Below are 17,001 nucleotides of genomic sequence, written 5' to 3'. Positions count from 1 at the left end.
AATAATAGTATCTATGTGTAGTTTCTCCCATTTCTGTAACTTGGATTTGAAGGGACTGGAAAAATACTATATGGAAGGAGAGGTTTAATTTTTTTTTCTGAGCTTACACCTGAAATTTAGACAAGAAATCAGCCAATGACACTATCTGAATACAGTATGGAAGGCATTCTAATATCTTTTAAGTATAGATGCTATATACTGCCCAGAATATAGCCATATAAATTTGATAATGAACAAAGGCCGGTGGCAACATATAGTCAGATTCTTCACTAGGTTGCATAGAAGATCTACAATGCAATAGTCCTAAAGAAAGGCGTAATTACATGAGGAGCAAAAAGACACATTCGTTTTGAGGTCTGCCCATACTTGCTCTTGTTGCACTTCAACTATTAAAATTTTCATCTATCCCTTAAAGACATGCATTTTACTATAATAGATCAAATAAGCAGAAGAAACCTGTTCCAAATAGATCCAAGATTTTACTAATCAGATAATTAATTTTCAGTAACTCTTTATTAACCAAGTAAATGATGACTATTTTTCTTTTTTTCTCTTCAGCAAAAGGTCATGAAACTTTGGGGTTGTAATTTTCTAAGTTCTAGAAGCTGTAATTTTCCAACTTTAGCCCTTTGTTTTTAGAGTAAGATGATTCTTTTTTTGTTTGTTTTTTTGGCTCACTCACACTTTTTGCTGACTTAGCTTACTGTGACCTGAAAGTTTCTAAAACCACAAAGCTAAGAATATAGAGCAAGTTGGGGAAAGCTAACTCTTCTTAAAATGTGCTGTCGACCTTTGTTTGGAAGGGGAGTTTATGTTTCTCTTTTTACTGCTTTAAAAAAGATATCCTAAAAATGCTTAACTTTTTTTTTTAAAGGTGACATCTCAGAACTCATATTTTCTGAGCTGAAAGCATATTACTAGCCAGAAATCCTGCTAAGAATTTTCTTGGAATAAAACCAGTTTAAGACAAGAAAGTTAATCATAGCATTAGTCATCACTGAAAATTTGAACTAAACACCAACTAAAACATCATGAGAGTACATATTTATTTCCAATCAGAGTACTCTATATCATTCTCATTAATTGTTCCTATTCTCAGAAGACTGACTTGGTCATTCCTTTCCAAAATATTTGATTATAGATGTGGGACTATTGAATCTAGGATTACCCACATCAAGACCTCAAAGCTCTTTTTTAACCCCATACTATACTCTATTTCACATTTATTGTCTGCTGCTTCTTTTTCCCTTTTATTGTAATGTTGTAAATCTTGATATATGGTTTCAATGTAAATTTCAATACAGTAATATTTAATAGAATTAACAATTATGATAATTCTATTATTTAGAATGTTTAAAGTATTGAAAATAAAAATAAAAATAAAATTATATCAGTATTAATTTCAGTTAATCAATCAGAACAGAGGTTGGAGATCTTCAAGTTCAATCCCCTGCTCACGCAGGAGACCTATACAATTTGAGACAAGTGGCTGTCCAGTCTATTCTTTAAAAAACTTCAGAACCCACAACTTCTGGTGGCAAGCTGTTCCACTGGTTAATTGTTCTCACTGTTAGGAAGTTTCTCTTTAATTCCAGGTTGCTTCTCTCCTTGATTAGTTTCCATCCATTGTTTCTTGTCTTGCCTTCTGGTGCCTTGGAAAATAAGTTGACCCCCTCTTCTTTGGGACAGCCCCTCAAATACTGGAATACTGCTATCATGTCACCCCTGGGTCCTTCTTTTCTCTAGACCAGGGGTTGCCAACCTTTTGGACCTCAGGGACCACCAAACTCATAATTTTAAATCCCAGGGACCACTAATCGGTTCTCTGGGCATGGCCTAATTTGTGGGTGTGGTGGTCATGTGACTGGCTGGGCATGGCTTGTATGTAAATATTATAAATATTTATATAAATATTGAATATTTTATAAACAAAAAGAGCAACTTCAGGCAAAGCAGGCAGGCAGATTGAGTTGCTCACAGAATCACAGATTCATTCAGAGATCTATCTATCTGCCATTGGCTAGCTCAGTCTGTCACATAAAATTTGCTAGCAAGCAAACTCACAAAATTAACTCACAACACACCATGTATGTAAATATTGAATTTTATCTATCTATCTATCTATCTATCTATCTATCTATCTATCTATCTATCTATCTATATTAAAAAAAGAGCAACTTTTACCCAAAATCAGGCAAAGCAGGCAGGCAGATTGAGTTGCTCACAGAATCACAGATTCATTCAGAGATCTATCTATCTGCCACCGGCTAACTCAGTCTCTCAAATTTGCTTGCCGTGAGTCTGCACTGAATAATAGAACCTTCAGTCCTAAAGGCTAGAAAGCAAGAAATCCAACCATTTCCTGATTCCTAGCTAATCTAAATCTCCTGGCACAGCAGAACAGATGATGGTCGGAAAAAGGAAAAATAGCAATTTAGCAGGTGCTTGTACCTTTGGTTTTTCTTGCTCAAGTGTAAAACCTTGCTTTTTTCTACATTAAATCTCATTCTGACCATTCAAGTCTGTCAAAATCCTTTTGGATTCTGAACTTGTCTTCTGGGGAGTTGGCTATTCCTGCTAGTTTAGTATCATCTGCAAATTTGATGAGTTCCCCTTGTATCCCCTCATCTACAACGTTTATGAAGATATTGAAGAGTACTAGCCCTAAGATGGAACCTTATGAACCCCACTGCTTACTTTCCTCCAAGTAGATGTAGTACCATTAAGAACTACATAACGAGTATGCCAGTTACAAATCCATTTGGTGATGATGCTGTCTATCCCACATTTTTTTAGCTTATCAAGAAATAGGTTGAGATGTACTTTGTCAAATGGTTTACTGAAATCTAAATATACTATGTCAACAGCATTTCACCGATCTACTAATTTAGTCATTTTATCAAAGAATGAAATAAGATTGGTTTGGCATGATCTGTTTTTAATAAACACGTGTTGGCTTCTAGTAACAACTTTATTTGTTTCTAGATGTTCACAATTTATATTTTGATTACCTTTTCCAATATCTTCTCAGATATTGATGTTAGGCTAATTGGTCTGTAGTTTCCTGGGTATATTAAGATATCAATATTGTACACATAGGATTATTTGACTTTTCATCCAAAATTAAGCATAACATAAAAATAATCACTGCGATTCATAACAAGATGGATAGTTTGAAGATATTTATCTAAATATATGAATATGTTTATCTACATAGGGATAAACCATATTTACATATAAAAGAGACAATTAAAAATTATGACGGAAAGAAAAAAAGTAATACATATTCTGTAGCAGCTTAACACCCTTAAAAGTAGGGATTAACATCAAACAAACACTATAGCAGAATACAATCAATAAACTACCAAGAAGAAAACCACACACACCAAAACTGGCACAGAAAACTACTGAATACAACATGGAACAAACTCCATACTCACTAACATTGATGATGTTACCCAGTTGTTTAACGAAATGTCAGGAAACAAACAGCTAAGTTCAGAGACCAGCAATGATCCTATAGTTCAATTCTGAGCTATATATATTTTGTAGTGAATGATCAGACGGACCTTGAAAGTGGTCAAATGTGTCATCAGTTTGAAATTCTTATATATAGATAGCAAGTAATAAACTTTTAGTGCTTTGAACTCAACCCATATTCCTGGTTACTTACGCCTGCCATATTGTCTTCCATTAGGTGTTTACATTGATAAAGGAAAATACTCTAAGTATAGATGAAGCAAATTTTCAAAAAATAAAATACCTAAAAAGTAGAAAAAAGGAAGTAATAATAATAACAACACTGTGTGACCAATGACAACAACAAATAATAGCAAATATCAACAAGCATTTATACCAGACAAAAATTGGAACTTACTAAATGTACAGGAAACGAAAAGTAAATATTATAATTTATACCAGACAAAAATTGGAACTTACTAAATGTACAGGAAACGAAAAGTAAATGTTGTTGTAATGTAATCAAAACACAAACAGAATGTAACAAGGAGAATTACATGGTCAATTTCTATGAAAATTTGAAAGGAAAAAGAATAAAGATAAAACATGGCAATGGCTTACAATTTAAAAAAAATATATGAAAGCTTGAATTTGGCTGCACAGGAACGAACTATTTAATCTAATGCAATCAAGACCAGAACTGCAAAATCATCAAATGATCTAAAATGCAGATTGTGCAAAGAAGCAGGAGAAACAGTAGATTATATATTCAGCTTGTATAAGAAGATTTCATGAATTGATTACAAATAATGACATAACACAGTCCCCAAAATGGTTCACTGGAACTTCTGTAAAAATTATCAGTAATGAAAAATTGATAAGAAAATTGATGTTGAAAAAGTATAGGTACTCCTTGACTTATGACTATAATCGAGCACTGAATTATGGTAGTAAATCATGGCAGCGGTTAAACAGGTTGCCATATGACTGTTCCCAATGTTGAAATGAAGGAACTTGTAATAACAGCAGAAATGGTAGAGAAAACAGCAAGAAAGATAGAATTGGTCAGCACTAGGTGACGATTTCACAAGAAGAGTTCTCCACTCCTCTACTCATTGCAGAATACCTTATGCCACCAGACTTGAAATTCTAGACCTAGAAAAACTAGAACTACGCCGCCTTCGGTCCGATCTAAGTATAGTATATAAAATCATACATTGCAATGTCCTACCTGTCAATGAATACTTCAGCTTCAGCCATAACAATACAAGAGCAAACAATAGATACAAACTCAAGGTAAACCGCACCAAACTTGATTGCAGGAAATACAACTTCAGCAACAGAGTGATCAATGTCTGGAATACTCTACCTGACTCTGTGGTTTCTTCCCCAAACCCCCAAAATTTTAACCTTAGACTTTCTACTATTAACCCCACCCCTTTCCTAAGAGGTCTGTAGGGAGTGTGCATAAGCGCACCAACATGCCTACCGTCCCTGTCCTATTGTTTTTTGTTTTTTTTCTTATATGTATCCATGTATTCATAACTATGTTTTTACTTATACCTATTATCTTGTAAGCAATTGACAAACCAAAATAAAATAAAAAATAAATAAAAAAGATGAACTCCATGGTTTTTGGTTGAAATATCTGACCACTCTATACACACACACAGACACACACACCATTTTCCTTGAAATTATGGCTTGGTTTGAGTTTTATAGATTATTGCATAATTATTTCCATTGTTATATGGTAATAGCTTTGAAAATTTTCATCCATTTTCAACACAGATTTGTTTGTGTGTTCTGTTTCCTTATCATATTTAGGTAAGAGTTTATATATAAGTATCCTAATTAATATTGCTAATTTTGTATGAATTTCACAATTTTTCTTAATATTCCTGTTTCCTTTTTGAAATCTGATTTTATCTTTCTGGATATTTGTAAATACATCAACCATGATATATCCCACCTTTCACTAAACAGTTTTTGCTATTTTTTATTTGCTTGTAGAATCTTAGTAAACCATATTTGTCTATGTAATTATATTTTTCCTGCTGTTATCTCCCAACAGAAAAAGCATCTGAGAGAGAAGCAAGAGGTGAAATTGTTGTGTTATTGCTGTATTACCTTTGTAGTGCAGGTAGTCCTTGACTTACAACAATTCATGTAGTGACTGTTCAAAGTTACAGCAGCACTGAAAAAGATGATTTTTGAGCATTTTCCACACTTACAACTGTTGCAGCATCCCCATAGTCACCTGATCAAAATTTAGATGTTTGTCAACTGACTCATATTGCAGTGTCCCAGGGTCAGGTGATCACCTTTTTGCAACTTTCTGACAAGCAGAAATTTTGGGCTCAATTGTGGTTGGAATACAGGACTACCTGTATTCCATATGTTTATCAAACTTTGTTTGATAATATGTCCTTGTATGTTTTTACCCTCCTTTGTGACTCTGTGCTGTAAGCATCAATGGAGCCCTAAATCAGCCCTCTCCAAAATTGACATTCAACTATTCAGGGGGTTTATCCATTATGTTCTCTATGTTAGGTAGCTTGCTTTATGACATAGTTTTAGATTTGGAAGATCCAAAGGCCAGCTCTCTCTTTGGTGTCTTGTACACATTTTGTTTAGCTCTGGGTCTTTTCCCATTCCATATTGATTTACTAACAGTTTCTTGCCATATTTATTGTCTGCTTCTAACTCAGTGCCAAGGCCAAATTTAGATGGCTTCATTTGTGAGGTATTTTGGGATATGTGTCAGGTAGATGATACTGAATGGCTTTCTGTGTTTGAACCTTCAATAGCTGTAGTAATATTTGTTGTTGTTTATTTGTATTTTCTCAGATTCTGGGATATTTCTCATCTATAACAGTGGTCTGCAGAGTTGCTTGGAAACAAAGGACACTTTGGTGAAAATTTCTAAGATCTGTAATGCAAGTCTTCCTGCTCAGAAGTGGAAATGGGTTTCCAGGAACCGGCTTTTCAACATTGGAAATATGCAGTGCTTGGGAGTTTCCTGGAAGTCTGCAAACAGCAGTGCCACTACCCATGCATTAGCCACTTATGAATGTGACCGTGAATCTGTCAACATGCGGTGGAACTGTCGGAGTCTAGGGGACCAGCTTTCCCAGTATTTGAGCTCGAGGTTGGGGAACTGGTCACTGACACCAGCTGAGAGAGGTGACCAGGCTCATGGAGGACAATGGAAGATCTATGGCCATGATGAAGATTTGTGCTCTAGGCCATACTCTGGTAAAACCTTCATTAGAAGACTGAAAATTAATGTTGTTGTTTCTTATCATTGCACATGTCATAATTAACAATGTTATTCTTCACTATCCAAATTTAATATCTTTTTAGAATTTTTTTGTTAAAATTATATAAGCAAAAATATCATTAACAGATATCATTGACTCTAATGAGTATAGGCTAGTAGTAGTACATGCTTATGAGTTCCAGTTATGTAATTTAGCATTTTTACTTCCAGTAGCCAATCAGCTAGCTGTCTTTGCATCTTGAAAGTAGAGCAAGATAGTGATAGGCAACTTTTTGATTGTCCAAGCATTATCAAATCATTGCTACAGCAATTAAAGGGTAATTTCTGAGCTTCTGATTGTTCCCAACATCCCTTAATTTTAGCCCTGCTAGCTAGAGTTACTAGGAATTATAGTTTAGCTAGAGTTACTAGGAATTATAGTTTAGCTAGAGTTACTAGGAATTATAGTTTAGCTAGAGTTACTAGGAATTATAGTTTAGCTAGAGTTACTAGGAATTATAGTTTAGCTAGAGTTACTAGGAATTATAGTTTAGCTAGAGTTACTAGGAATTATAGTTTAGCTAGAGTTACTAGGAATTATAGTTTAGCTAGAGTTACTAGGAATTATAGTTTAGCTAGAGTTACTAGGAATTATAGTTTAGCAATATCTGTAGGATTTATGGGTAGCCAATCCTCACTATCTGACTTAGATGATAATCTCCTATTTAAATTTTAAATACATTAACTTTTAAAGTTAATGTATATTGATTGGTTGTTATAGCAACATATGATTAGTTAGTTTATATAGTAAATTCTTACATTTATTGTATGAGGAAAATAACTTTCAGTCCATCTTGGTCCTATTCACTTTAGTTATATAATTATGAGCAATATTTGTTGATCGTTCATTATAAACATTAGAAAGCAAATATTAAAAAGTTGCCATTTCTCTGATCATAGCTTTCCTTGAGAGACAAACAAAATATAAAGCCAACAGCCTGTTTTCATTGATTTTTCTCAAACTGAAATGGAAAGATCTATCATAAATTCAATAGTAATTTGAATTAAATTAAGAATGTTTGTTAAAGAATACTACCAATCATATAAATCTGCTGAAATAATACTTCAAAAATATTGGCTACCTTGTTAAATTCTAGTTTTGATAGTGTAGATACACTGAAATTCCTACTGTTCATTTTGTAGGTTTCATCCATTGTCCCAAAATCAACCTGAATAAATACATTGCACAATAGTATCAGAATAATTTTACTGTCTTCTGAAGTACATATAAAGATTCAACCCGCTATTTCACTATAATTTAGAATTCCATTTTTTCCAAAGGATAGATGAACTCCAAAGCCATCAACCACCATTCATTCTGAATATCTCTTAGCATTTAAAAATGAGCCTGAGTCTCTATGAGAAACAGCTGTATGGTGAGATAGTGGTTTCTGCTCTGATTTGAATCCAAGCTCAGCTATTACACTAAATTCAGTCTAAATAGAATGTTCTAAATAGAATATTCAGAATAGAGTATTCAGTGAATAGTTTGATTTCAAATTATTTAAATGCTACTGATTTATCTGAATGATGAGATCAATGAGTAGTTTAGTCAGGATCCAAAACTGTCAGCAAACCTTTGTGCGTATTTTATAGTTTTACAGTTGTACAGAAACAGTTGTTTGACAATGCCAAGATGTATAGCTTGTGTTAGAAAAGTAAAATAAAGTTTCTCTTAAGACAAATAGAATATTTAACAACATCTCATGAAGCCTTTGATACCAAAAAGTGAACAATGGACACTGCAAATTCAGTAGTCTAAATGTTTTCAAAAGCAAATGAATGAAATGCAGTTATATTTAGTTTGGATTTAGTTTCTCTCAATCAAGGATTTGGGCAATCTTAATGCAGAATTTTAAGACTGATTTTTGCATTATGAAAAATGAATAACCAAGGCAAATTTAGATAAGAGCAATTTAGTAATTCTTATGGAATTATAATCTATAATGAGTAAGACAGTTATGTGTATTTTTTCCAAAAGAATACATGGAGAATCTTCATTGTCCTCCATTGTCTTTAGAGAAGAACTATGTTTCAAAGATTCAATCTCATTTAATTGTATTTTGTATTAATCTACTGTGATCTATAATCGACCTATTAACATAAAAAGAGTTTTGTGGCATCTAACCAATTTTATCATCACGTATAACAATAATTAAACTGGATAATTTTAAAAGTTTCCATAAAAGATTGTTTTCAGAAAAGATTAACATGGCAACTATTAAAAACTATTAATTGTTCTGACACTGCCAAAACATAAATGGAATTATAAGAGTAACTTTTCCAGTATTTAACTATTACCGTTCTTGACAGTAATAAATATTTTTCCTCAGAGTTAAGTAGAGTTAAGTAGCACGTTTTCAAACACTACCAGGGATTGAGTTATCTGCTGAATATTTATGAATTTAAATGCAAATGATCTATTTTTATGTTTTAGCCATCTGCCAACTTGATTTTTTTCAACAAATAAACCCTGAATTTTCTAAATATATTGTTCTCCACTTGATGCAGAATTTGTAGATTATATTGGAGAGCGTGTGTGGAGACTATTGGGAGGGTAGGTACAGTCATGCATGGATTGGAACAATCTTCCAGTTATTAAATATGTGTTGGATTTATTTGAAATGAAGCATTACAGGTTGATTATGGCTAAAGGAATTAGAGTATTTTAAACTGGATTACAAAGTGTTGATTGCCAAACCTTTTGTTCAAAATTATAAACATTTCCTTTTTTGCTAGCAGAAGACAAATATGAGATGTAACTTTCTCTCTTTTCCAGAAATTTACACTATTCAAGGCAACTCTCATGGAAAACCCTGCACCATCCCCTTCAAGTACGATAGTCAGTGGTTTCATGATTGTACAAGTATGGGACGTGGAGATGGCCATCTCTGGTGTGCCACCACACAGGATTATGGCAAAGATGAGCGATGGGGATTCTGCCCTGTTAAGAGTAAGCTGCTTCTGATTGCACAGAATTATGGGCATATGACTCCCTAGGCTAATACTTTTCAATTTAGTCACAACAATGTAGTAGTGATTATGTGCAGTTAAATGGGTTGTTTCTTTTTTGGCTAGATTCCACAAGTGTTTTTATTGTTTCTCCTTTTCACAGCTAAGTTCTTAAGGCTTAGGGCTATAATTCTGCTACTAAAAAATCTTTATAGATTTTTCCTGAGCCTTCTTGTTATTCTTTCCTGCCAGTCTCCTGTCAACTTAACTCATCTGTATTACTTTCCTGTACTTCCTGCCTTTAGTTGCGACTTTGTAACTAGGCTCAAATTGTGTGTGTGTGTGTGTGTTTTCTTAAGTTTTCATGGGTATCTATAAAAGTCTGACTCACAGACGAATACAATACACAAGCCTGATGATAGCAGATGAGATTCTGCCGGAACGTCGCTACAACTTTAAAAGCACAACTATAATGACGTGGGAAAATACCTGAACAAAGTTGAATACTATATATATATATATATATATATATATATATATATATATATATACATACATATGTATATATATATATATATGTGTATGTATATATATACACACACACACACACACACACACACACACACACACATATACATACATACATACATACATACATATACATATACATATACATACACATACACACACACACACACACACACACACACACACACACACACACACACACATATATATATATATATATATATATATATATATATATATATATATATATATATATATATATATATATATTCTTAAGTTTTCCGGGTACTTACATGTATGGCATTCAGCTTTGTTTGGGTATTTTCCACGTCATTGTAGTTGTGCTTTTAAAGTTGTAGCTACGTTTCAGCAGAATCTCATCTGCCATCATCAGGCTTCTGGTATATATGCCATACATACATACATACACACACACACACACACACACACACATTTTTCTCTAATACTTGCTTTCTTTTCCTGCATTATATGTCTGATTCTTCTGCTTAATAACTAGAACTGTGGAATGTAGAAAAAAGGTATTTATATAAGCACTGGATATGTATACAAATGCATATGCATATACAGGTAAACTTATAACCCTACGGTTCAGCCCAAATTTCCATTGGTAAAGCAAGGCTGTTGTTAAGCGAGTTGAACCCCATTTTACAATCTTTTTTCCCACAGTTGTGAAATGAATCATAGCTTTTGCTAAGTGAATCATGCAGTTTTTAAGCAAATCTGGCTTCCCCCATAGACTTTCTCAGAAGAGGTTACAAATGGTGATTATATGGTCCTGAGACACTGCAGCTATCATAGATACATGACAGTTGCCAAGTGCCCAAATTTTGATCACATGACCATGGGGATGTTGTAAAGGTAGTAAGTGTGAAAACCAATCACAAGTCACTTTTTTTTCAGTGCTGTTGTAACATTGAATGGTCACTAAATGAATGATTGTAAGTCAAGGACCACCTATAGTTGTTGTTTATTACTGTAATTAGAAACGGAAACTTGGTGGCTAATCAAAGCAGCCACTAAGTGAAACTGCAACTGTGCTCACAATCTTATTTCAACTTTACATTGTTGTAGACTTGCCATGGTGATAAATGTGAAGATTGGTCACAGTGTTACTTTTTAATCATTGTTGCAACTGTGAACTGTTGTTGTAGTCCTCACTTAATGACCATTTGTTCAGCCATGACAACATTGAACAAATGGTAATTATTACCAGTCCTCCAAAGTTACAACCATTGCAGCATCTCTACACGATCAAAATTTGGGCACTTGGCAGACTGCCTTTATGATCACAGCATACAACTCCCACCAATCTCCCTCCCACCTCTGCCCTCTTGCATTCTGCCATCCCTGCCTCTCTGCTGCCCTTCCGCCTTCCAATTCATAGCCCATCACCCGCCCCGCAATCCCTTATGTCTCCCAAGGTGACATGTCACAGAGGCCAGCAGCATCAGCAGTGGGAGGAAGATTGCCAAGGTCAGCTGGCTGGGAATGGCAAGCGAATAGTAGTTGGTAGTAGTGTAGTGCAAGGTGGCCAAAAGGGCAGAAGCACAAAGGGGGAACTCTAGTGGAAGCAAGCATGGTAAGAGGACAGAGCCTGTCTACAGAAAGATGCTCACTGGGCCTAGATGAGGAGAATACAGCAGGACAAAGACAACAATTCATGCAGGCCAAGAGAATCATGTGGTTCTTGCCTAAAAATGGCACCAGTTTTTGCTGAATGACTGTAACCAGGATTACCAAAACAGCTGCTCAACAGTGCAAGCCCATGAAGTTTTCCCTAATCAGCTCTTTGCTTAGAGAGAGAAATTCTGGCACAAATTAGGATTGTTAATCAAGGACTATCTATATGTCTTACAATAACAGTAAAAAGTAAACATAAGTTTATGCATTGTACCTTATAGTTTTCTGCATCCAACAATTCTACCTTGCATATTATTATTATTATTTTTCACATGGCAACCCTGGCCACACAACTTAACTTTTTTTCGAATCCATTTGCTAATTAAGGTGAGGATATATTGTGTTAACTTGGAGTAACTTCCTTTTTGCCCTGTCCTCGTAGGCAATGACTGTGATACATTCTGGGATAGAGACCAACTCACCAATAGTTGCTATCAGTTCAACTTCCAGTCCACCCTGTCTTGGCAGGAGGCTGGAAAGAGCTGTGAGCAGCAGGGAGCCAGCTTACTTAGTATCACTGCGATTCATGAGCAGACCTACATCAATGGTAAGTATTGGAAATCTGTACTTGAAACAGGTTCTCCTAGTAAAAGGGATGGAAAAAGGATTTGCTCTGCAGACTTGACTAACCATAGGCCTTCCAATAGTGGTTGTTTTTGGGACGTTCTTCAGTATCTGAACAAAATGAATATCAATACAGAGAAAGTATCAGTATATACCTATGTATAAAATATTTGAATATGCAGTATGAATATTGTAAAAGAAAGCTGTCCAGTGCAAATGGATGGCTTAAAACAATGGTCCCCAACCTTTTTTATGCCGCGGCCCGGTACCGGCATCAGCTGGGCGCCGCGCCCGGTACCGGCATCAGCTGGGCGCCGCCATCTTGTTTTGATGAAAAAGTGCTTCCGGTGAGCTCACAGGAAGCACTTTTTCATCAAACAAGATGGCGGGCGCATGTCTTCAGTGAGCTTTTCCAGGTAGAAATGGCTTTCTACCCGGAAAAGCTCACCAAGCTAGGCCGCCATCTTGTTTTGATGAAAAGTGCTTCCGGTGAGCTTTCTACCCGGAAAAGCTCACCGGAAGCACTTTTTCATCAAAACAAGATGCGCCAGCAAAACCAGCGGCCCGATAGGATTTGTTCCACGGACCGGTACCGGTCCGTGGACCGGTGGTTGGGGACCCCTGGCTTAAAAGAGAGGAGATTCAGAGAAGATTAGTTTGTGCTTGGTGTGCAATGGGTAATTGACTATCACCATGGTTTAACAAGAATGTGCAGAATGTGTTTTTAGGTACCATTATGGCTTAGTATGATTTACGGTATAGGATCTGCTCGGGGTGGGATTCAATTTTTTAAACAATTGGTTCTGTGGGCGTGGCTTAGTTGGTGGGTGTGGCTTGGTGGTAATGTGACCGGCTGGGCGTGGCCAGCTCAACATCACTCACATAGAGGCACGTATCTCCTCGCCTGGCCTCTCATGACTGTGGGGAGGCTGCAACAGTCGTAAGTGTGAAAAATGGTCATAAGTCACTTTTTTCAGTGCCATTGTAACTTTGAATGGTCATTCCACACAAGCAAACTACCAGCAAAGGAGGGAAAATAAACTCCAGAGAAGTTCCAGAGACAGGAAGTCTAGTCCTGCCAAGAATGTTAACAGAGAGGCAGTTTCTGTAGGCAACACCAGAATGTTTCCTTTCTGCCTTCCTTACAGGATTAGGCCAGTAATTTCTTCTAACAACCGGTTCTCCAAACTGCTTATAATGTTATCAACCAGTTCTAGCGAATAGGTGCGAACCTGTAGGATCCCACCCCTGGATCTGCTTCTGTGACTTCTATCTTTCTCTGACTCTACCAGGACTGCTGACAGGATATGGTTCCACACTCTGGATTGGGCTTAATGATTTGGACCTCAATGGGGGCTGGCAATGGTCTGACAATTCCCCCTTGAAGTTCCTTAATTGGGAAAATGGTAAGTTTGACACAGAAACTGAAAACTAAATGAGATTACACAAATAAAAATAACACATATTTTATATAATTAGAGTATAAACAAATCTTGCTTATTAACTGTATAGATTCCTATTGTGTAAATATATATTCCCATAGTGTGTGTGCGTGTGTGTGCATGTGTGTAAAATGAAAAGCTAGGCAAAATATAAAACATTATCTCAGATAAGGCCATTTTCCACTTTTCAGAATTTGCATGAAAGAAGTATATGCCATTAAGTCAAAGTCGAACTGCCATATCTGGGATGCAATAATTTGAGCAGCCCCTAGATGATAGTTAGAGGAACATATTTGAATTTTTACAGTCCAAATATGATATTGTTAGCAAACATTGGATCAAACATACCCTGTCCTTTTTCACTACAGATGTACTGTTTGGCTTTAATGTACAATTTAAAGTAATATGATAATAGTAATCTATTTTTAAAAAATCCAACCTTTGCATGGAATGGAAACTATTTGAAATAAAGGTAACTAGTCTTAAAACTTAGTATTACATTTTAAGACGATAATATTTTTGAGGCTATTTACTTTTCTGTGATTGGTTTATCCAGTTATTTTGTAGTATTGGACAGAAATTGCTTTAACTTCCCATACGCAGCCTCATCATCATCAGCACGATGTATATTTTTCTTCATCTCTGATAACAAAATCTGAAAAGAACGTCTTGTCAATCCTTGAAAATCAGAGTCGATCCAAGACTGAATCCTTAATACTGAAATAACATTCTTGGGTTATGATTTTTTGTTTGTTTGTTTGAAGATTGGTTGTTGCAGAGGTAGGGTTTCTTCTTCTCTTACAGATCAACCTGATAATCCCAATGAAGAAAATTGCGGGGTGATACGGACAGAGTCCTCAGGAGGATGGCAGAATCGGGATTGCAGCATTGCTTTGCCATATATCTGTAAGAAGAAACCAAATGCCACTTCTAATACATACTTCACAGGTGCGTAATTTAGAAAATGCAAAAAACCCAAACAATTTGAATATTTTAGTTTAAACATAAACAATAACAATACTGCAGAATATGAAATGGGTTTTTGCAGAAAATCTCACACGGGGCCTTGCTACTGGAGAAATTGTATGGTAAATGAGGAAATGTATTGTATATTACCGTCGGCTTTTTTGGATGACAGGATTAAATGAATCCACAAGCTATGTGCCTAGCCTTGACCCTTTTACCTGAATAAATTGGCCAGAATGGAACCAGCTAGAAATGGTCAGTGTGCCTTTACCAGAAAAAGATATTCCTCTCTAGCTTGGAAGAGGCTGCAATAGGGATCTATTGAAGAAAGCCATCAAAAAGAGTTAAGTTGCATATCTCACTCCAAAAGGACCAAGTGAACCTTTTGGTGTGTGATATTTTCAGTATGCTGAGATATCCAGTTTAATTGTTCCTTACTTGTTCAATTTGAGCAGAAGAATTTGTACTCTTGAAGGCTATCTAAGTTCAATAAATGATCTTACCAAAAGGAAAAAAAATTGAAAACAAGTCCAGATAAAATGGGGATGCTATAAATAAATAAAGAAGTGCTCTGAGGGATTCAGGTAACCTCTTTTGAGATAGATTTGCATTCCCATTTAATGAGTTGAATGCTCTTTGATTTTCACTGGATTTGCAGGTAGCAGCTGCAAATTTATTTTACTGTGCCTTGACAAATGCCAATAGAGTTCCTGTCCTCATAACAAAAGAGTGGCAGATACCTCCTCCAGTTGTAGGAGCAGAGGAAAAATTAAACGAACAAATCCACAATCACCATTGAACTAAGGGAGTACCCTGGCATCACACCCAGGCAAAGTGCCTTTTGCAAACCTGTTCTGCATACAAAATCAGCTCTTATACCAGCCTGTGAAGAAATAACCTCAGTGCTGGCTTCCCAGCTCCTTTCACAAGAGTCTTCTCCGCTATATTTGCTGCCAGATTCTTTCCTGGCCTGAGGCTTGATTTTTCACACTGGTCTTCAAAGAGAGGTTAGATAGCCAAAGATACTAAATATGGGCCCTGAATACAGATTGAATTGCTTGACCTCTTAATTCCCCCCCCCAAAGTTATGATTCTAAGCCAATTGCTATGGTTTCCTGAAATTAAAAGTTTTGCTTTTGAGGCAAAGCACTGGACAGGCATTGTACTTTGCAGTAGCAGCTTCTTATAGATGTATTCACTTTGTGGTTCCAGCAATTGCCAGGACCTCCCATCTTCCACCTGTTGTTTATAGGATTCATAAGAAACCGTGTAAACCATAAATGGGAAAGTTATATCAAGTTTACCTGTAGATCTTAGGGAAGTTTTCCACGAGCTCAGGGGGAAAAGCTTGTGGTGCATGGTTATATTCTTTCTGGCAGCCTAAATAGAGGGTTTGATTTTGCAAGAGCAGTTAGGAGCCCAGCCAGTGCCAATCTTATGAAAATGACTGATCTCTTGACTGAACATGGAGCACTCATGTAGGTATCTTCTTTAGTTTTTCAATGAAAAGTGTCTCTTCTTGCTGGATTGCTTTGATACAGCTTAAGCCTCACTCAGCAGCAAGCTAGCACGAAGATGGTGATCTTTGTGTAAGGACACAATAAGTTGGGCAAGTGGCTGAATGGATAAGTTCTGTCTTTTCCATGATAAATTTGTCCATTTCTTTTAATCAGCAGGAAAACTCACTTTCTGATATATAAAAAGGATCTTCTGTTGTTCCGAGGCTCTGGATTGTATTTCCCTGCCCTCTCAATGTTTAGAAAATCTGTAAGATGTATCTTTTCACGGGGCTTTTAATTGTTAGATTATTTTAATATTTATTTTGTGATTATTTTGAGGGGAGAGTGTTATATTGAATAATTTACGGAAGTACACAGGTAAAAGACTTTCAGAGCCTGAAAGCCAGACACTTAGGGCACCAATGTAAGGAATAAGAAGGGAATAAATGTTTGCATTCTTTTTGAAAGTAATTATGGAAAACTATGAACAAAGGCTTTTAGTTTAAATCTTTTTATTAATATCTGTGATTAAGGAATTAGTAGGATGATTTATATGGCAGAAACTAAA

General features: G+C 35.7%; 1 protein-coding gene across 2 annotated transcripts in view; it reads left to right on the top strand.

Moving 5' to 3' along the window:
• The window catches only part of MRC2 (mannose receptor C-type 2), a 107,258-nt gene that overhangs the window by 18,052 nt on the left and 72,205 nt on the right, over positions 1–17,001 (top strand). For both annotated transcript variants that reach the window (XM_087946990.1, XM_087946989.1), the window contains exons 2-6: positions 6,310–6,717; positions 9,561–9,734; positions 12,345–12,509; positions 13,819–13,932; positions 14,773–14,916. In XM_087946990.1, coding sequence (XP_087803116.1) covers positions 6,310–6,717; positions 9,561–9,734; positions 12,345–12,509; positions 13,819–13,932; positions 14,773–14,916 — 1,005 coding nt within the window. The remainder of the gene's footprint in view (positions 1–6,309; positions 6,718–9,560; positions 9,735–12,344; positions 12,510–13,818; positions 13,933–14,772; positions 14,917–17,001) is intronic.

This window comes from Notechis scutatus, chromosome Z, assembly GCF_049901735.1.
Source record: "Notechis scutatus isolate UNSWTSFEM ecotype Mainland chromosome Z, rNotScu1.2, whole genome shotgun sequence".
Taxonomy (NCBI): Eukaryota; Metazoa; Chordata; class Lepidosauria; order Squamata; family Elapidae; genus Notechis; species Notechis scutatus.
Note: the sequence above shows the minus strand (reverse complement) of the source record. Positions and strands in the feature narration are given on the sequence as shown.